The 20,545-nt window shown below is 52.2% G+C and overlaps 1 protein-coding gene across 1 annotated transcript in view; it reads left to right on the top strand.

The window, feature by feature from the left end:
• The first annotated feature begins 19,456 nt into the window (after window positions 1-19,456).
• Window positions 19,457-20,545, top strand: part of WEE1 (WEE1 G2 checkpoint kinase) — a 30,985-nt gene continuing 29,896 nt past the window's right edge. Inside the window, exon 1 of the mRNA XM_062196518.1 lies at window positions 19,457-20,064. Within this exon, the coding sequence (XP_062052502.1) occupies window positions 19,483-20,064 (582 nt within the window). The 5' untranslated portion in view covers window positions 19,457-19,482. The remainder of the gene's footprint in view (window positions 20,065-20,545) is intronic.

Raw genomic sequence — 20,545 nt, 5'->3', positions numbered from 1 at the left:
CACAGGTACTGAGAGTATGTTGTACATAAGGCACAGCGTCAGTACTTGTGCATATTTTTATGTCTTCACAGCAGTTTTGTGAGATAATGAGATTTACTGCTCCTAGGTTTGTGTGGTTGGTTGATTTTTAATATTTTTTTATTTAAGAATTAGAGTACACTCCTATCTGCTGGTTCACTACACAAACGCCTGCAACAGATAGGGCTGGGCCAGGGCTACACTGAAGCCAGGTGCCAGGAATTCCACCTGGGTCTCCCATGTGGATGGCAGGGACCCATCACCACTGCTTCCCAGGGTCTGCATCAGCAGGAGCCAAAGCTTGGTATCCAATGCAGGCACTCTGATGTGGGATTCAGGCGTCTTAACTACCAGGCCTTTATATGTGACTCTGACCCCAGGTCCAGCGTGGTGTTTCACTGCACCTCAGCTACCTCCTTAAATGACCAAGATGAGCGTTAGTGATTTCTGATTACCTGATAGCCTGAGCACTCAAAAGACTATTTTCTTTCTTTTTTTTTTTTAAGATTTACTTATTATTTTGAAAGAGTTACAGACAAGAATTAGAGACAGTAAGGTCCACCATCCACTGGTTCACTCCCCAGATAACCACAACAGCCAGCGCTGAGCCAGGGCAAAGCCAGGAGCCAGGAGCTTCTCCGGGTCTGCCATTGAGTGCAGGGCCCAAGCACTGCGGCCGTCCTCCACTGCTTTTCCCAGGCCATTAGCAGGGAGCTGCCTTGGAGCGGAGCAGCTGGGACACAAACTGGCACTCATGGGATGTCGGCGTCTCAGGCAGCGGTTTTACTTCTGGGCCACAAAGCTGGCCCCAAAAAACCATTTCCTAGCATCAGAAATTAAGCGGAGTCCACAAAGTTTAAAACAAACAAACAAACAAAAAACCTTAACTAAAAGAGCTGCCGTGCAGTGTGCGCTCCTGCACTGCCATTCACTGATCTCGTGCCAGAAAGCTGAAATGTGGCTGTTTCACCTCAAGCTTTGCAGTACAAAGGGGGAAAATACTGTGCTGTTCTAATGAATGGAAATGTTATCTTTGATCAGGTTCTCTGAACTCTTGCTCAAGAGGGTCAGACTTAGTCCTTTGAAGTAGGAAACCCTTCAGGGTCGAGCAGGGGATTGGCTGCTTTCCCTTTGAAGCCTTCACGGACAGCTTTAGGAAAAGACCTGGTCACCTAGCCTTCGTTTTTGGCAAAAACATTTAAACACAGAACTCCCGTGTGAGGCCTGCTGAAGCATGGTGGGAAGGAAGACCAGAGTATGTGGGATCACAGAGTGAGACTCCAGCTTCCCAGAGCAGGTCCCTGCTGCTGATGGGGAGCTGCTCTGCCTGGCGCAGCTTGTGCTTCCTGGGCCCAAAGCCCAAGCCGTCAGTCTCCCTTGGCCATCTAGAAGCCAACTGGGGTTGGCTGATGAATCCACAGAACAATGGAGCAATAAAGCAGGAGGAGCCTCTTTGCCAGTTGGATTGGGCAGGGCTGAGCTGGATTATCCTGCTCAATTACCCCTTGGCTCAAAAAATGCGTTCCTACTGGCGCCCAGAGAAGGGCTCAGGGCACTGCTGGTTGTCCCCGACCTGCCTTCCTGCAAATGGGACCTCAGGGACATAGGAGGTGGTATATTTCCCCCAAGGGAAGAGGCCAGCTGCCGTGGGAGCTCTTCCCAGTGCAGCATGTGGAAGGGAATCCTCCAGGGTTCAGCCCCTCTTCCCCCCAAGAAATGAGTACACTTCAGGGCACAGAGCCAACTGGGGCACGACCCTCTGCATCATGACCTGACGATACTCAAACCAAGCCCGGCCCAGCTCAACCTGCAGCCACTACAGAGAAAAAGCACATTGCCTACCGTCTGCACTCCTTGTAGGAACTTTCCTTAATCTACAGCACCAGCTGCCCAGAGGGGAGCTCTGCTCGCGCGTGGCCTCTCGCAGACCTCGGCGCCGCCTGCCTTCCTGGATAGCAGTCATAGGACTGGGTCAGCAACTTGGGAAACTACGTGCTGGATTCCATTTATCAACCCAAGGAAACTTTTTCCTGGTTCAGATAAGATCGCAGGCCAGGGAGCAGTAGTGGGAAGAATGATGCCCAGCTGCAATCTGGGCCAGGAGGGTAGGGGAGCACAGGGCAAGCAGAGCCAGGCTGCCGCAGCCCTCCACCAGGAGCACCTTTTGACCCGGCTTTCCTGGCCAGGATGAGGACACTCCAGCCAAACACCCCCTTTTCTTCCCTCTGAGGAACAGGACTGGCTTGGTGTGTATGTGGCCAGCACGCTGTGAACAAGGCCCAGCTCTTGAAATTTAATGTAGTGTGGTTGCATTCTTGAAATTTAATTTTTTTTTTTTCATTCTATTTGGATGGCAACAGAGACAGAGACCTTCCACCCACTGATTGACTCACCAAATGTCTACAACAGCCAGGGCTGGGCCAGGCTGAAACCAGAAGCCAAGGACTCCATCTGAGTCCCCCACAGGAGTGACGGGCCCAAGCACTTGAGCCAGCAGCTGCTGACTCCTGGGGTGCACATGACCAGGAAACTGCAGTGGAGGGGAGGGGTCCAGACTCGAACCAGATACTTCAATATGGGATGCAGGTGTCCTAAGCAGTGAATTAACCGTTACACCAAATACCCAGTTCGTGCAGTCTGGACATTTTTTTCCCCCTCTATTAGAAAGGCAGTCTATCTGAAGGGGCAAGGGAGGACAGATGGAGAGAAAGAGATCTTCCAATCTGCTGCTTCACTCCCCAAATGGCTGCAACAACCAAAACGGCCAGACCAAAGCCTCAGGAGCCAGGAATTCCATCCTGGTGTCCCACGTGAGTGGCAAAGACCATCTCAGGCACATTAGCAGGGAGCCGGATCAGAAATGGAATAGCCGGGGCACGTGAGTGGCAGCTCCATGCACTGGCCTTGGGTTTATCTTTATCTTCAAAGCTGTACTTTGTAAGTGAAGTCCCATAGGTATGCTAAGGGCTGCAGTGCCATGGGGGCTCACCTGGAATGCCAGTGCCATAGGCAGTGGCTTAACCTGCTGTGCCACAATGACCCCTCTCCCAATTTCTCAATTTTATTTTATGATTATTATTATTTTTGACAGGCAGAGTGGATAGTGAGAGAGAGACAGAGAGAAAGGTCTTCCTTTTTACCGTTGGTTCACCCTCCAATGGCCGGCGCAGCCGGCGCTCTGCGGCTGGCACACCAAGCTGATCAGAAGGCAGGAGCCAGGTGCTTCTCCTGGTCTCCCATGTGGGTGCAGGGCCCAAGGACTTGGGCCATCCTCCACTGCACTCCCGGGCCACAGCAGAGAGCTGGCCTGGAAGAGGGGCAACCGGGATAGAATCCGGCGCCCCGACCGGGACTAGAACCCAGTGTGCCAGCGCCGCAAGGCGGAGGATTAGCCTGTTGAGCCATGGCGCCGGCCCTAATTTCTCAATTTTAAAGATCCTTGAAGGGCAGGAATTGTGGCACAGCAGGTTAAGCTGCAGCTTGGAATGGCCACATCCCATCCAGGTGCCAGTTTGAGTCACAGCTACTGCACTTCCAATCCAGCTCTCTGCTAATATGCCTGTGAGGCAGCAGGTGATGGCTCACGTACATGAGCCTCCACCATCCATGTGGGAGACAAGGACAGACTTCCTGGCTCTTAGATTTGGCCTGGCGCAGTCCTGGCCTTGGGGGTGAATCAGATCAATCTATCATTCTAACTTTCAAACAAACATGGAGGAAAAAAAGACATTTGGGGTAGTCCATTTGCTGTGGGCTGGGGTGGCAGGCCTGTGGAAAGGGGAGACACCTGGCAGGAGGAGGAACCTGGCAGCTCTGAGAACTCCTGTAAGAGAGCACCAGCTGCAAGGCCCACCGCTCCCCACATCCTGGAGAGCTGTTTCATCAGATTCTGTGCCCACGCATTCTCTTTTCACCCACCCTGCCTTCCTGAGCCTGCCTTGTGTTTTATCTTCTAGCCAGTGTGAGATGAGCCACACCAATTCAAATTGCGTAATTCCAGTAATTCCAAATGAAGGTCAGATATCCTTGATATTTGCATTTAAAGTTGGCATCGCAGGCAGGGGTGGGTGCTGTGGCACAGCAGGTTAAGCTGCTCAGGATGCCTGCTGGATTCCAGTCTCAGCTCTGCTTCTGTCCCAGCTTCCTGCTACTGCACATCTGGAAGGCTAGCTGTTGCAGGCATTTGGGGAGTGAAACAGCACACGGAAGACTCATTCTCTCTGCCTTTCAAATAACTAAAGGTAATAAATATTTAAAAACATAAAATTGGCTTTGCAGGGCCATTATTAGGCAGCCTAGTGGTGAAGCCACCTGCCTCAGTGTGCTTGGGTTTGCTACCCACTCTGGCTCCCAAGCCCACCTTCCTGCTAATGCAGACCCTGGGAGACCGCAGTGCTGCTCAGGTAACTAGGTCCCTGCATACAGGTGGCAGACCTGCAGCAAGTTCCCAGTTCCTGGCCTTGGCTTCAGCTTACCCTGGCCATCACAGGCATTTGCATTCTCCCTCTGTCTCTCTGCCTCAAAAAAAAAAAAAAAAAAAAAAGGAATTGCCTAATACAAAAATGAAGGGTAGAATTCATACTTAAAGCTTAATTTTGGGGGGGCCAGCGCTGTGGCATAGCGGGTAAAGCCACCGCCTGCAGTGCTGGCATCCCATATGGGCACTGGTTCGAGTCTCAGCTGCTCCACTTCTGATCCAGCTCTCTGCTATGGCCTGGGAAAGCAGTGGAAGATGGCCCAAGTCCTTGGGCCCCTGCACCCAAGTGGGAGACCCAGAGGAAGCTCCTGGCTCAGATTGGCGCAGCTCCGGCCATTGTGGCCAACTTGGGAGTGAAGCAGTAGATGGAAGACTTCTCTCTCGCTCTGCATCTCCTTCTTTCTCTGTTACTCTTTCAAATAAATAAATAAATCTTTTTTAAAAAAAGCTTATTTTTGAAGTTTTTCTTTACTTACAACAATTAAACAGCAAACAAAACCCACTATAAGTCAAGAAAGAAACTACAATAGAGAGAAAACACTACGCCTACCTTTGCACATGTGTAGTAACACATAAATGACACAGATGTACTCCTAACCACCGCCGACACGCCTTTCCTGGGCAATAAGGGTTCACACTGCTACGTGGCCATCATCACCACACCTTTCCATCACCCCAAACGGAAACCTGAACCCCTGAACAACAGCGCGACCCCTGCGCACAGCCCTGTTCTGTTTTCCATCTCTATGCATCTGACTGCTGTCCATCCCTGACATTTGCCTGTCTGCACCTGGCTTCATGGCTACCTGTAAGAGCACTTTCTTCCTGCTTTTGGACCAGGAGGCCTCGTGGTTTCATTCTGTCCTGAGCCCCACAGATCCCATGGCCTGTCCTACTGAGGGGTGCACTCCCGCCAGCCCCTCTCTCTCTGCCCCCATGCGTGACTTGGAGGCCCAGCAGGGGAGCACAGGTGGTCTCCAGCTGTTCCCTCCAGCTCGGAACTCACCTGGCTTAAGTACACAGGCACCCTCAGTTCTCTGCACAGAGCCTCATTCTGCTGCCAGAGCGGAGCTAGAATGCAAGGACACGGGGTCATGCTAAGAGCGAGGCATGCTCCAAATTCAGCATGATTGCACCCACAGACAAAAGAAAACTCAGCCGGCAAAAGGTTTCTCGGCCAGCCTTTCTGCATTCGAGTAGAAGACAATGAGAACACTTAGGGCTCCACTGTGGCCCCTACGTGTTCCCTTGGTGGCCCCATGTCTGCAGGGTCTCCCGGTGGATGCAGGGGCCCCCAGCCCCAGGGCCCCCAGCCCGAGAACGTGAGGGAGCAAACCACTGCTCTCCTGCCGGCTGCAGACTCAGTCTCAGGAACTTGGACGCAATCCTGCAGTTTCTCTGAGAAAGCCCCGGCTCGCTTGTCTTTTACCAACGGAGACCTCTGGCTCCGAGCCAGCAGCAGGGCTTTTGTGCAGTGGAGGGCCCTGCAGGGCCCCAGGCCCCACATGGGAGCAGTCCCCCACTCACCAGAAGCCTTACCCGTGTAAAACTGCTCCGGCAGGTTTCCCCACTGCTTTGGGGCTGTTCTGACTTCCTGAAATTGCTTCATGTTCTTTAACCACAAAAGCAGGAGCAACAGAAAAATGCACCCTCTACCCCCCCGCCCCGTCCCTGCAAAAGTGGGCTTCACTATTATGAAGCTGCGGAGACTTGGAGGTATCGCAAAGCCAAAAAGAAAGGAAAGCGGTTAATGAATGAAAAGCCAGCTGGCGGGCGCTGGGGTTGGCCACCAGCAGGAGGCGCTGTGGAAGGCCAGGCGCAATCCACGGCCACATGGCTCCTTCTAGGACATGAACTACCTGAACTTTGGCCAGGACACTCTTTTCTCTGAGCTTTGTGGCAAAAGAAACCTCCCCTCTGCCTTCTGGTTTGATATTTGAGTCGTCTGAAATAAAGTGACAATGGATTAACTGGATTAATGGGAAAAAAGACACACAAATTAATTGTGTGCATCTGTGCATGGGATTCACACAAAATAATGAGACTCAAAGAAGGGCCAAATGGTGGAAGCTTAAATAACATTTTGAGCTACAAAAAGAAACGGAGGTAGGGGTTTCCTGGGGAGAGGTGGAGTAAATTATTTGTAGGGGAGATGAACGGGGCCGAAAAGCAGACACTGACCCGGGACAAAATTCATCTGGGCCCTGGACGTGGCGTCCACTTTGTTCTTCCTTCCTGTAAGTTAATCTGCATTCCGGTGGAAGAAAATGAGATTCCAGACTGATGAGGTCATACAGATGCTGCTCAAGACAACTGCACCCCTTCTGGAACCAAAGAGAAAAAAGAACTTTGGAGAAAACCCCTCCCTCTGGTTTAGGGAAGGCAGAGGGGTGGGAGGTAGGAGCTAGCAGGAAGGCAGACAGAAAATCTTGGTTCCCAGACTGCTTTTCTTTCTTTCTTTCCTTCTTTCTTTCTTTCCTTTTTTTTTAAAGTTTTTATTTATCTATTTATTTTGACAGCAACAACGTCTTTTTTATTTTACTTGAAAGTCAGAGTTACACAGAGAGAGGAGAGGCAGAGAGCTGGATGGGAAGTGGAGCAGCCGGGTCTTGAACCGGCACCCATATGGAATGCTGGTGCTTCAGGCCAGGGCATTAACCTGCTGCGCCACAGCACCGGCCCCCAGACTGCTTTTCTTTAGTGCAAATTCAAAGCCGGTCAGACCACACTGTGGGATATCAGTTATTGAACCCCTATACGTTTTTTAATTTTTAAAATTTATTTGAAAGGAAAAGACACACTGAGAGAAAGAGACAGAAAGATCTTCCACACACAGGTCCACTCCAGGAATGCCTGCAACATTCAGCGCGGGCCAGGCCAAAGCTGGGAGCCTGCAACTCCATCTGGGTCTCCCACGTGGCTGGCAGGGACCCTGGCCATTTTTCTGTGTGCTTGTGTTGTTTCTAACAATTGGTTGACAAGCACATTTGTACCCAGGGCCCTGGAAGTCAGCAGAGCTTGGGAGTGGAGGGTGAGAGTGGGCATGAAAGCAAAACAATGAACGAGGGGCTGGAGCTGTGGCGTAGCAGGTTAAGCCTTCTCCTGCAGTGCTGGCATCCCATCTGGGTGCCAGTTTGAATCCAGGATGTTCCACTTCCAATCCAGCTCCCTGCTAATGGCATGGAAGGCAGCAGAAGACGGCCCAAGTGCTTGGTCCCCTGAACCCATCTGGGAGCCCTGGAAGAAGTTCCTGACTCCTGACTTCTGGCCTCAGACTGGCTCAGCTCCAGCGGTTGCAGCCATTTGGGGAGTGAACCAGTGGATGGAAGATCTCTATCTTTCACTCTGTCTGTAACTCTGCCTCTCAAATAAATAATCTTTAAAAACAAACAAATAATGAATGAAACAAGGCTTGCCTTCTGAAAAGCCTTGAATGGGTGGCAGGTGCCTCAGTGACACTGGCCGTACCATGTGAGCAGTCCCAGCATTCTGCAGCTGAGAACCAGGTACAATGGCTTGTCCCCTGCACTCAGAAGTGGGCTGTGCAGAGCCAGAGGGTCTTTATTATCAGCGTCAGAGCACAAGGCTGCTTGTCTGGGACAGGTGGGAGGGCCAGTCTCACTGATGCGGCGGCTTGGGAAGCAGAAGCACAGGCCCTTTTCCCAAGGGCAAAGCCAGAGGAGGCTGAAAGGGCTGCAGGAAAGATGGCCCAGGCCCAGGTGACGGGGAAGAGACAGGAACTCCGAGTATGGCAGAAGAGGCAAGGGGCTGGCTCCCTGGCATGGGGTGGTGCCAGGCTTTCCTCCAGGCCCTCCAGTGAGCAGGCTCCGGGTCCTCCAACTGCTCCCTCTGTAATCCACACAACAACCCTCAGGGTTAGACTCGTTGACAATTTTGCATATTTCTCTAGATATATTCCCCTGTGATAAATGCTTTTTTTTTTTTTTTTTTTTTTTTTTTTTTTTTTTTCAGGCTGCCGTTCTCTCGTGCACAGGGAGACAGCCTGTCAGGTTTCCCCCACCTGACAATAAACCTTTTCCCTTAAAAATAAATAAATAAATAAATAAAAAAGCCGACGCCGTGGCGCAGTGGGTTTAACACCCTGGCCTAAAGCACCGGCATCCCATTTGGGCACTGGTTTGAGCCCCGGCTGCTCCACTTCCAATCCAGCTCCCTGCTTTGGCCTGGGAAAGCAGTGGAAGATAGCCCAAGTCCTTGGACCCCTGCACCTGCGTGGGAGACCCAGAAGAAGCTCCTGGCTCCTGGCTTCGGATCGGTGCACCTCCGGCCGCTGCTGCCAATTGGAGAGTGAACCATCGGATGGAAGACCTCTCTCTCTCTGTGTAACTCCGACTTTCCAATAAATAAATAAATAATAAAAAAAGTTTGTTTTAGGTTGTTTTCTTGTTACTGCTTTTTAATGGAATTATTCCACATTAGCAATTCCCCTTTCCCCATTGTTATTTTTTTTAATTAATTTTTTTTTGACAGGCAGAGTGGACAGTGAGAGAGAGACAGAGAGAAAGGTCTTCCTTTTGCCATTGGTTCACCCTCCAGTGGCTGCCACAGCTGCCAGCCCATCATGCTGATCTGAAGCCAGGAGCCAGGTGCTTCTCCTGGTCTCCCATGCGGGTGCAGGGCCCAAGGACTTGGGCCATCCTCCACTGCCTTCCCGGGCCATAACAGAGAGCTGGCCTGGAAGAGGGGCAACCGGGATAGAATCCGGCGCCCCGACCGGGACTAGAACCCGTTGTGCCGGTGCCACAGGCGGAGGATTAGCCTATTGAGCCGCGGCGCCGGCCCTTTCCCCATTATTTCATAGACATCTTTCCACTTTGTTCATACTACAGCTCTGGTTCATTATTCCATAGGCAGTGCAGTTTTTGGTGACATAAGTGACGCCAAGTTTTGCCATCATAAACTTGCCCATCTCCATTGGGCAGATTTCTTCCCTTCATTCAGGTTCCTGCGCAGACGCTGTCCCCTCAGGAAAGCATTCCTGAACTCCCTAAACAGCACCTCCCTCCAGCCCTCTACTACTTCTTAATCCCTCACTCTGCTTGCTTTAAAAAATATTTGTATTATGGGACCTGTACTGTGACGCACAAGGTTAAAGCCCTGGACTTCAGCGCCGGCATCCCATATGGCTGCCAGTTCAAGTCCTGGCTGCTCCTTTTCCGATCCAGCTCCCTGCTATGGCCTGGGAAAACAGCAGAGGATGGCCCAAGTTCTTGGACCCCTGCACCCGCATGGGAGACCTAGAAGAAGCCCCTGGCTCCTGGCTTCTGATAGGCTCAGCTCTGGCTGTTGTAGCTAATTGGGGAGTGAACCAGCGGATAGAAGAACTCTCTGTCTCTACTTCTCTCTGTAACTCTTTCAAATAAATAAAATAAATCTGTTTTTTAAAAAAATTTGTATGAGAGCGAACTAGAGAGAGAGACAGAGAGAGGCTCCTATCTGCCTGCCTCACTCAGTAAACGCCCACTCTGGCTGCAGCTGAGGCTGGGGCTGAAGCTGAAGCCAGAGCCGGGACCTGGGAACACAATCCAGGTCTCCCACATGGATAGCAGGAACCCAATTCCTTGAGTCACCACCTGCTGCCTCTTAGTGTCTGCACTGGCAAGAAGCTGGAGCCAGGAAATGAACCCTGGCACTCCAATGTGGTATGGGGGGGAGGGAGGGATCTTAATCTGGGCCTCCCCTGCGAGGTCAGACAGCTGCCCCTGCGCTTTCTCCTTTTATATCACTTATTACTACTGGACATTTGTGTGTGTGTGTGTGAGTGTATGTGTATGTGTTTACTTATGTGTTGTCTACCCCCACTAGAGGCCTCAAACATTTCAAAATAAGGTAAGGACTTCAACATCACTGCTGTGTTGCCACTGCCCAGCAGGTGCCAGGCCCAGGATAGAATCTCATTAAACACACTGCGATGCCAGCATGCCATAAGGGTGCTGATTCAAGTCCCGGCTGCTCCACTTCCATTCCAACTCCCTGCTAATGGCCTGGGACAAGCAGCAGAAGACAAGTGTTTGGGCCCCTGCACCCACATGGAAGACTTGGGTGAAGCTCTTAGCTCCTAGCTTCAGCCTGGACCAGCCCTGGCCATTGCGGCCAGCTGGAGAGTGAACCAGCAGATGGAAGACGGAAGATGTCTCTCTCACTCTGCTCGTCCCCCCAATTCTGACTTTCTAAATAAATAAATAAATCTCTTTTAAAAAATGATTGAATGAATAGTACATCAAACACATGCTTTTACATATTTTTGTAAATCTGTACAAATGTTTCAATAGAATTGCTAGGTCAGAGTATGAGTATTTAAACTATAATATAAATCATTAGAACAATCTTTTAAAAATGGCACCACCTCACACCCACCCCAACAGTAGGTAAGAATGCACTTCCCGCTAACTTCCCTGACATAGGATGGTACCAGCCTGTGATTTTGGACATTCAGGTTTTATGCTGAAACCAAAAAGGCAAAGATGCATGTGGGACTGCATCCAGACCCCACTTCCATGCTGACACCATCAGGCTGTGGGCCCTGCTCTCAGGGCACAGGGCCCTGGACTTCAAGATGCTGAGCCCACTGGCCCACCAGCTGCGCATGGCAGCCCTATCTCCACCAAGTCTCTTACTTAATCCTCGCCCTTCAGCTTACCCCACCGCTGGAAGAATCAGATTTCAAAGCCAGTAGGAATATAAAAGTACTTCAAAAAGTTTGTGAGCAATGGAGTTAAAAGGTAAGTCTGGGGGCAGGCATTTGGCCTAGGGGTTAAGGCCTCCATTGAGATGTCTTCATCTCATATCAGATGACCGGAATTCAAGTCCCAACCCTGCTTCTGATTCCTGCTTCCTGCTAATGCATACCTTGGGAGGTAACAGTTGATGACTCAGGTAGTTGGGTCACTGGCACCCATGTGGGAAACCTGGATTGAGTTTCTGGCTCCTAGCTTTGGCCTGTTCCATTCCTGGTTTCTGCCTCTCAAATAAATAAAATAATTTTTTAAAAAATTGTAAGGGCCAGCGCTGTGGCATAGTGGGTTAAGCCATCACCTGCAGCACGTGCATCCTATATGGGATGATTCAAGTCCCAGTTGCTCCATTTCTGATCCAGCTCCCTTCTTAGGCCCTTGCACCCATGTGGAAGACTTGACTTCAGTCTGGCCCAGTCCTGGTCATTGAGGCTATTTGGGGAGTGAACCAGTGGATGGAAGATTTCTGTCTCTCTCTGCCTCTGCCTGTCTTTCAAATACATAAATAAATCTTTAAATTTTTTTTAAAGGATATTGCAAGGTGTCCGGCGCATAACAAATCTTCCCAGGCAGACAAATCAATTAATTCACAGGCTTTTATTGGGGTTCCGCTCCCAGACAAGGTTCCACGGCCCCAACAGAGCAACAGAGCGGGGGCCGGGGAAGTCGCGCGTCAGAGATTGGGAGAGCTCCTTTTACAGATTCAGGGCATGGGGGTTAAAGGTTGAGGCAGGTCTGATCCTCATTGGTTGACCTTTAGGCACCTGCAGGGACCTTGACAAGGACTTTTCTTCCCCGGAAGTACAGGTAGGGACTTCTCCATTCCCGGAAGTATAGGCCTTCCCTCCTTGCGGATCCCAAAGCTACCATCCTGACCTTTTGATGATAGGAAATGGGGAGACGATGAGTCTCTCTGGCTACTTCCTGCTGACTGGGGACATTGTCTACGGGGCCCACTGGGGGTATCTTGGGGCTCCGCAGGGACAGGCATGAATGGATGGAGAAGCATCTGGCTGACTGCCTGGTTGCTGAAGGCCTTGGTTCATTCCATTATCACCTGCTATAAACACTTAAACAGACACTGTAGTATACAAGTCAGGGTGAGAATAGCAACTGATGATCCTAAGAGTGGCATTAACCAGGTAATGAAAGGATTTCATAGAGGAGAGGAAATGAGGGGGGGGTGTCTCTGGACCCTTGTGGGGACAGTTTGATGGGCGTGGTTTAAATGATCCCAGCCAAGACCAGGAGAAAGGCCACTCAACTTTTGCAGGTAGCAGAGTTTGTATGTAGAGAAATTTTGAATAATCATACAACATTAAGTGGCGGCCCCAACAGAGCAACAGAGCGGGGGCCGGGGAAGTCGCACGTCAGAGATTGGGAGAGCTCCTTTTATAGATTCAGGGCATGGGGGTTAAAGGTTGAGGCAGGTCTGATCCTCATTGGTTGACCTTTAGGCACCTGCAGGGACCTTGACAAGGACTTTTTTTCCCTGGAAGTAAAGGTAGAGATTCTCCATTCCCGGAAGTATAAGCCTTCCCTCCTTGCGGATCCCAAAGCTACCAGATATGATTATTTTGGTGAAAAAATTTTGGGAATCCATACATGATTTTTTAAAAGATGTGTTTATCATGATCTTTTTCAAAATCACTTATATGTATAGGTTTAAACATTTTTAAAAATTATTTATTAACTTATTGGAAAGGCAGAGAAAGAGGGGGAGAGAGAGATCTTCCATCTGGGAAGTTTACTCCCCAAATGCCTGCAACAGCCAGAGCTGGGCCAGCATGAAACCACAAGCCAGGAACTCCATCTGGGTCTCCCAAAGGATGGCAGGGACCCAAGCCATGTGCTACCTCCCAGACACACTTGCAGGAAGCTGGGCTGGAGGCGGGACTTGATCCCAGGTATCTCAACTTAGAATGCAGGCATCTCAAGTGGCCGCTGAACCTATGGTACCACAACGCCCACCCCGCAAAAATTTTCAGACCAGAAAAATACTTAACGTTTTAATTCCATTTTTCCATGGACTTTTTGGAGTATCATTGTACAACCTCAGCGACAGTCTCAGTAATCCTGGCTGGTTGTACCATGCAGGCATGGTTCTAGCTTCCCTGGGTTTCATTCTCGTCATCTGTAAAATACACACACACACACACACATGCCTTGGAGAGATCCCATAAAGATGAACTGAAATGCATGAAGCATCTGACTCCACCTCGCAGGCACCAACATTGTCCCAGCTCCCTCACAGCTCCCTCAGAAGCACCCTGCTGCACCGCTCTCCTGCTCTCACTTCATCAAGGCCAGCCTGCCCGCCCGGGAGTAGGCTGAGGGCACCGCCCAAACACAGGGGACGCTCAGCAGAGGACCCCAGGCACGGAGGACTTGTGCATGCAGCACCGGGATCTTTTCCCCCGTGGCTGTCTCTCCATAGCCAGACAGCTGATGGTATCGCCTAGGACTGGTGCTCTCCGCCCACTGGATGAGCTCATCTCTCAGGCCTGAGCTCATCATGGGCCTTTACAGAACTTCAGAGCCAACTCAGACTGGCCACTGAGTCATCTGAGTCTGAAACCTAGTCAGAGCCACCCCCACCGCCTCCGTTGCTAACAAAAGCCCAGCATGGGATGTCTGTCTTATCTCCTTCCCTCCCCTAATGAGGCAGGCCCCTTGACTCACTGCTGAAGAGTCATGCCTTCTTTTGTGCCTCAGCAAGCTGAACAAAGCTGGTTTAAATCATCACAGTGTGGCCAGCACACACCCAGCAGCCCTCATGGTCATCCAGGTCATTTCCTGTGGACTGTCTAAACCCAAGAGGAGAGGCCATTAATCAATTACCCACATGTTTATCGAGTGCCTGGACACTTCGAGGCACTCACCAGCCCCCGTTTATGGCATTCCTGCGGAATGACCTTTGCAGTTACTGAAACGCCTTACAAATATAGAGAAAAGCGGCCCTTTGTGCCTCCATAAGGGGGGTGGGGAGTACTCCATGTCCACAGAATAGGAAGCACACTCTTTGGGCTACCTGCTTCAGAAGGCTCCAGTTTTAAACTACTCTGGTGGAGAGCTCCCCCCTTATCTGGGTCAGTGGTCAGCATTTTCTCTTGGGAAAGATCTTGTAGTTAGCATAGTTGCAGCCGCCATCACATCTTTCAAGATGAGGGGCCTGCATCATGCGGAGAGCTGCTGAGATAAGCGGGAGCAACCAGGTGCAAGGGCTCCTTTCTCTAGGGAGGCTGGCTACAGCTGAGGTCCTATGCACACACAGACACAACCTGTACAACAGCGTGGGCTCTCGCAGCTGATGATCCCAAGCAAAAATCCAATGAGAATCTTAGGTCCTCAAGCTCTTTGTATAGAATCCATATACATGAGGGACTGGCAGCTAGGTGCCGTAATGGAATCTGCCTGTGAATTCCCCTATAGGAATACTCGGAGCATGGATGGAAGTAGCAGCCTTTACAGCTCAATTAGGCATAACAAGAAATAATGCTCGCTTCATTAAAGCAGGGGCCCTCAGCAGTCACTTTTCCTCAGTTATGCGTCTCAAGTTTCTATTACGTCAGTGCTCTCTCTGTTCTAATTATCTTGGTTGTGCAAATACATTGTCTGCCCATATGAAGCAAGTCTGGGGGCTATCAAGAAACACGCGGTGAATTTCCTGACTGCATAACTATTCACTAGTATAGATTATTCTCAAAAGTCACTGCTATAGGCCAGCGCCACGGCTCAATAGGCTAATCCTCCACCTGCGGCACCGGCACACCAGGTTCTAGTTACGGTCGGGGCGCCAGATTCTGTCTCGGTTGCTCTTCTTCCAGTCCAGCTCTCTGCTGTGGCCCGGGAGTGCAGTGGAGGATGGCCCAAGTGCTTGGACCCTGCACCTGCATGGGAGACCAGGATAAGCACCTGGCTCCTGGCTTCGGATCAGCGCGGTGTGCCAGCTGCAGTGGCCAGTGGGGGCAGACCTTTCTCTCTGACTCTCTCTCTCACTGTCCACTCTGCCTGTCAAAAAAAAAAAAAAAAGTCACTGCTATAATGAAAAGCACACGTACAACATTATCGTGCACTACTGTGCGAGGAACAACACTACCATCCCGTTTTGGCTTCGACGATCCTGTACTCTCAGGGCGAGCTGATGAACTTGTGGTGAACTGGTCAAGTAACTGCTTCAGAGGGAATGGGGCAAGTGACGAGGTGGAGAAATCCAATCCGTACCTGAGCGGTCACACAGGGAGCAGGGCCAGGAGTTGCCACATTCTAGCCTGAGATCTGGAAAGCTGGGGCCAGCCGGCGGTTGGGAACAGTCAGAGCTGGGCTGAGGTAGTCTGAGGTTTGTGGAGAGAACAAGCACAGGTGAGAGGTAAAGGTAACAAGGAAGATGAAGAAAGCTCAACTTTTGTTGTTAGTATATTATTTGTTTTGTAAGTGAAAAACGGATTTGACTTTTTTTTTAAAAATTACAGATGAATCAGAGTAGGTTCTAAATTTAGAAACACTGATTGTTTCTCCAAAATCAAAAGCATTCACTAGAAAATATTTAGCTCTGGGTAAAGTCTATCTATCTCTAGTCTTACGAAACATTCCTACAGACTGCAACACTGAGAGAAATCCCTGGTTCCGAAGGATTTGGTTCAAAAGGGCAAGGCTCAGGCTGAGAAGACCAGGCACGTCTTCCCGTGCTGTATTGAAAGTACTTGGCAGAGTGATCCGCAACTTCCATTTTACATCTTCAGGGCTAGAACCTTGCCTGTTTTGCTGCTAAGGAAGGGAGAATGGCTGGACAATAGTGGTATTAAAGCCTTTTACTGGCTAAGTCACGAGTCTTTGTAAAGAGGATAAACAGGTTAAGTTTGTTCTCCCAACAGCTAGAGGCAAGAGTTTTACTCAGTTATTACAACATTACCACAAACATGTGGATTCTGCAAAGTTGCCTAGCAACACTCCAGTTAGAGACAACACCGGCTGGGGAGAGGAACTGGAAATTTGAATAAGATATCCTGGGGCAGGTGGGTGGAACTTCTCTCTGGGGACAGTGTGTGCTGTACTTGGAGGAGCGTGAAATTTGAAAAATCAGTACAGTCACTTGAAATTTCAGTTAGGACGTCGCTGGAGTTCAACCATAACACCATGCCACAGTCCCAGTCATGGGACGCACGGCCCAGGTTTCTGCTTCATTTGGGCACTTTTGTTTTAAAGACCACTAGATTTTTATTTGATTATTCCTGAAACGTGTATTAAGCACTCTCTCCCAGGCCAATGAACCGCCGTGTATGGTGTCTCTACAGATAAACAAAACTTGGTTCCAGTCCCGGATGGGAGGGCAGCCAGACAAGTAAGCAAAGTCAGAGCATACCCAGTCAGTGTGCAAGGCAGCAGGAAGTTCCAGAATCCAGGAAAGGCTTGGGAGAGGAGGCAGCCCCAGCACCAAGACTCCTTTCCAACTTTGTGACAATTCCTTCTTCCCCATGGCCACTCTCTACACTTTTTGGGAACTTACCTTCAAGGTTCTGCACAGGGACCTGTGTGCCGAGAACTCACAGGCTTGGCTTGTGGACCAGGAGCTCTGCCCTTGTCTTCTAGAACCCAGGCTGTTTCACCTTGGCCTCCTTGAAGAACTTCCCAGTTTAGGGAAGCAGACAGGTGGCAAAGTAGGAGTTGATAAACAAAAGCCAGGGTTCAGACTGTTTACCACTAGGAAGGGGGAGCGGGCTGAGGACTGAAGGGATAGGAGGGGACTTGTGTACCACTTCAGTTCTTATTACGAGAGGGAAGAGCAGCGGACAAAGACCACAGAGAAGAAAAAAAAAAAAAAAAAAAAAGGAAAGAAAATGTGTGATACCTGCTAACCTCTACAAACTTAACAGAGTTATAATCTTCTGTTCAGAATCTTAAATAGGCAAATTAATCTGCAAACATAACAATTTAAGGAAGCAAATAAGCCAAAAAATATTTTAAGTAAGGGCTCTTTTATTAAGCTCACATGATAGTGAGCACTAAGCCATATCAGAATGCTGCAATCAACAAGATAGAGAAGGTCCCTAGCCTCAGGAATCTCGTTTTTCTAGGTGATAGACATCAACAACACCGAGATAAATATAAGGCTGTTAAGGAAATGGAAATACAGCAGTGTGTTGTGAAAGAGCTGGGGGGGGGGGGACCCGAGATTACAGGATTAGCCACGGGGACAGAATTCTATACAGGAGCCCCAGGAGAGCTGGGGGCAGGCACCCAAGGAGCTTTCATACCCCTCTCCCCTGAGAAAGCACACTGTTTTCACACATCCCTTGAGTTACAGAGCAATACATAGCAGTTTCTAAAGTTCTTTTTTGTATTGACACTTCACATAATATAGAGAAAATGTCAACTCTCCATATCAAGAGTGACAGGAGGGGAGGTGTTGGAGGAAGGCCACTGGAGCAGAGAATGCTGCCCCTTGAGCACCAGCACCAGCATAGACTTCTTGTCCTCCAAGAGCTTAAAATTAAGTTCGGCTTGACACACAAAAGAAGACATTTATATATCACTTAGCAAACACCTGAAGGAGACAGCTGTTGACCCTGTACTATCTTCAGCTGTGCACCAGGAAGCTGCCCACGGAATGTGTGAAGCATGAAGCTGTATTTTCATTAGAAATTCAGCTTGAATGGATTTAATTTTTGAAAAGTGAAAATACATACAACTGTGTTAACAGCCATAAAGTACTACCATAAGAAAAACAGACAACAGAAATAAAATGGAAATGTTAGACCCAGGACAACTGTCCAGTAATAGCAATTAGAGCAACAAAACCACATTAACAAAGCTTAAATGCCCACTGATGAGCATGCCCTAATCCACTGCCACTGTGTGGGGGCTTACATCCTATGACCCAGTAATTCCCACTCCAGGAATGTATCCTTAAAAAATAAAAAACCCCACAAACAAGAGAGATGCAAAAATGTTCTTCAGGGAGTTATTTACAACAGAAAAATTGGAAGAAACTTGTATGAGCAATAAGGGATTTGCTGAGTAACATTTTCGTAGAGCACCAGAAGAGGTTTTCCCCCCACCCCAATGAGAACTTAAGTCTGCAGCGAAGCGGGCCAGTGGTTTTGCCAACAGCTGTCCACGTGCAGGCAAACAAAGATAAACACCCCGGACGCACGGGGGGCACCTAGCTTCGTGCTAGGGCCGCCTCTGCTGCTGCTTCTATTTACGGTGGTCCGGCCTTGGGTCTACTGGAGGGGACTTCCCGCCTGGGGGAGGTCACCTCGCGGCGACACGCCCCCCGTGCAGCCGCCCCAGGGGGAAACTGAGGCACGGAGGCCGCCCCCACAGTGCCGCCAGACTTCGGCGGGCGGGCTCCCCACGGCGGCGGCTCGCACTGCTCCGGACGGACCGGAGGCGGAGTCACCATCCGCGGCTCGGACCTCGACCACGGAACGTGACGGCCCACAGCCACGCCCACAACGCCCAGTGGCCTGGCCCCAGGGGGACACCGGGCAGGAGACGGCCGCCGCGGGCACTGCCCGAAGCCACGCGGTCCCCGCTTCTTCCAGGCCCGTAAGGGCTCAGGGACGCTCCTCGGCCGCCCGCCCTGCTTCGGACCCCGGGAAGCCCGAGGAGCGGCGAGGAGGCCGCGTTCGTTTCGGTCGGGGAAAGCCCCGCACCCTTCGCCCCTCCCAGGAGGCCGCCTCGGCTCCGGGGCCCGGCCCCATCCGGGCGGTGTCCGGGTTCGGCCGGGTCGGGCCCCCGGCCGCCGGGGCTCCCTCATAGGCGGGCGGCGCCGGGACCCGCCCAGGCCAGGCGCGGCGCCGAGCGGGGGCGGAGCCAACAGTTCGCGCCAAAATCGCGTAGCTGGGCCCTCCCCCACGGGCTACGTCGCGCCCTCCTTTTTTTTCAAACCCGGAGCTGGGCGGGGATTGGTGGGCTGGGCGTTCACGTGGTTAACGGTCGCGGGAAGCCGCGGAGCCCGAACTTGCGCTGGACCTGCGGAGACCCCTGCCTTGGCGTCCAGGCTGTGCAGCCTGTGCGGGGCAGTCCGCGCCACCACCATCGCCGCCGCCCGGAGCCCGGAGCGCCCCGGAGCCGCAGCCCGCCGCGACGCAGTCTCGCCGCCGCCGCCGCCGCCTCCGCGCCCGGGCGCGCCCAGTCGCACGTGGCGGACCCGCCCCCTGGGCCGGCCTTGCGCTGGACTCCGCGGACCCCGGCTGTCCGGTCCTCGGCCCCGGCCCCAGGCCCGCGATGAGCTTCCTGAGCCGGCAGCAGCCGCCACCGCCCCGCCGCGCCGGGGCCGCCTGTAGCTTGAGACAGAAGCTGATCTTCTCGCCGTGCAGCGACTGTGAGGAGGAGGAGGAGGAGGAGGAAGAGGAGGGTAGCGGCCACAGCACTGGGGAGGACTCGGCCTTCCAGGAGCCCGACTCGCCGCTGCCGCCCGCCCGCAGCCCCGCGGAGCCCGGGCCCGAGCGCCGCCGCTCGCCCGGCCCGGCGCCTGGCAGCCCCGGGGAGCTGGAGGTGGACATGCTGCTGCCCGGCGCTTGCCCGAGCGCGGACGGGGCGGGCGGCGGCGGCGGCGCCGAGGGCGACTCCTGGGAGGAGGAGGGCTTCGGCTCCTCGTCCCCCGTGAAGTCGCCGGCGGCCGCCTACTTCCTGGGCAGCTCGTTCTCGCCGGTGCGCTGCGGCGGCCCGGGAGACGCGTCGCCGCGGGGCTGCGGGTCGCGCAGGGCCAGCGAGGGCCCCTGCTCGCCGCTGCCGGACCAGCCGGGCACGCCGCCGCACAAGACCTTCCGCAAGCTGCGGCTCTTCGACACGCCGCACACGCCCAAGGTGAGAGGCCTGGCGGCCAGGGCCCGCGCCGGGCGGCCGGCCGAGCCTTTTAAAAAGGCCGCGGCGCCGGGGCCGAGCGCGCCGCGGCCCGGGTTCGGTTACATAACCGCCCGGCCGCACCCCCCTCCCCCCGCTCGCTCTTCTGCGCCGCCACCCAAAGTTGGCAGCCCCTCGTGTGGGCCCTGCCCAGAAGTTGTCCGTTAAGATTATGTAACTGCACAATGGGCGACTTCTTGGGCTGACAAAGGGGCAGAAGGGCGCCGTCCGGGTGGCCGAGGGTTTGCCGCCCCTCCTGGAGCCGGGCTGCCCGCTAACGTGGTTCGCTAGGATGCTGGCCGGGTGCTGGCGCGGCCGCCTGACACTCCCGAGCCATATGGTGCCTTTTAAACGCAGCCACGGGGCCTGTAATTTGGGCGGCGCGGGCAGAAGGAGTTCGGTTGAAAAAAAAAAAAGGAAACCTTGCACTTGTGGTTTGGTGTGG

This window comes from Lepus europaeus, chromosome 7 (assembly GCF_033115175.1).
Source record: "Lepus europaeus isolate LE1 chromosome 7, mLepTim1.pri, whole genome shotgun sequence".
NCBI lineage: Eukaryota > Metazoa > Chordata > Mammalia > Lagomorpha > Leporidae > Lepus > Lepus europaeus.
This window is presented reverse-complemented; position numbering and strand designations above follow the sequence as displayed.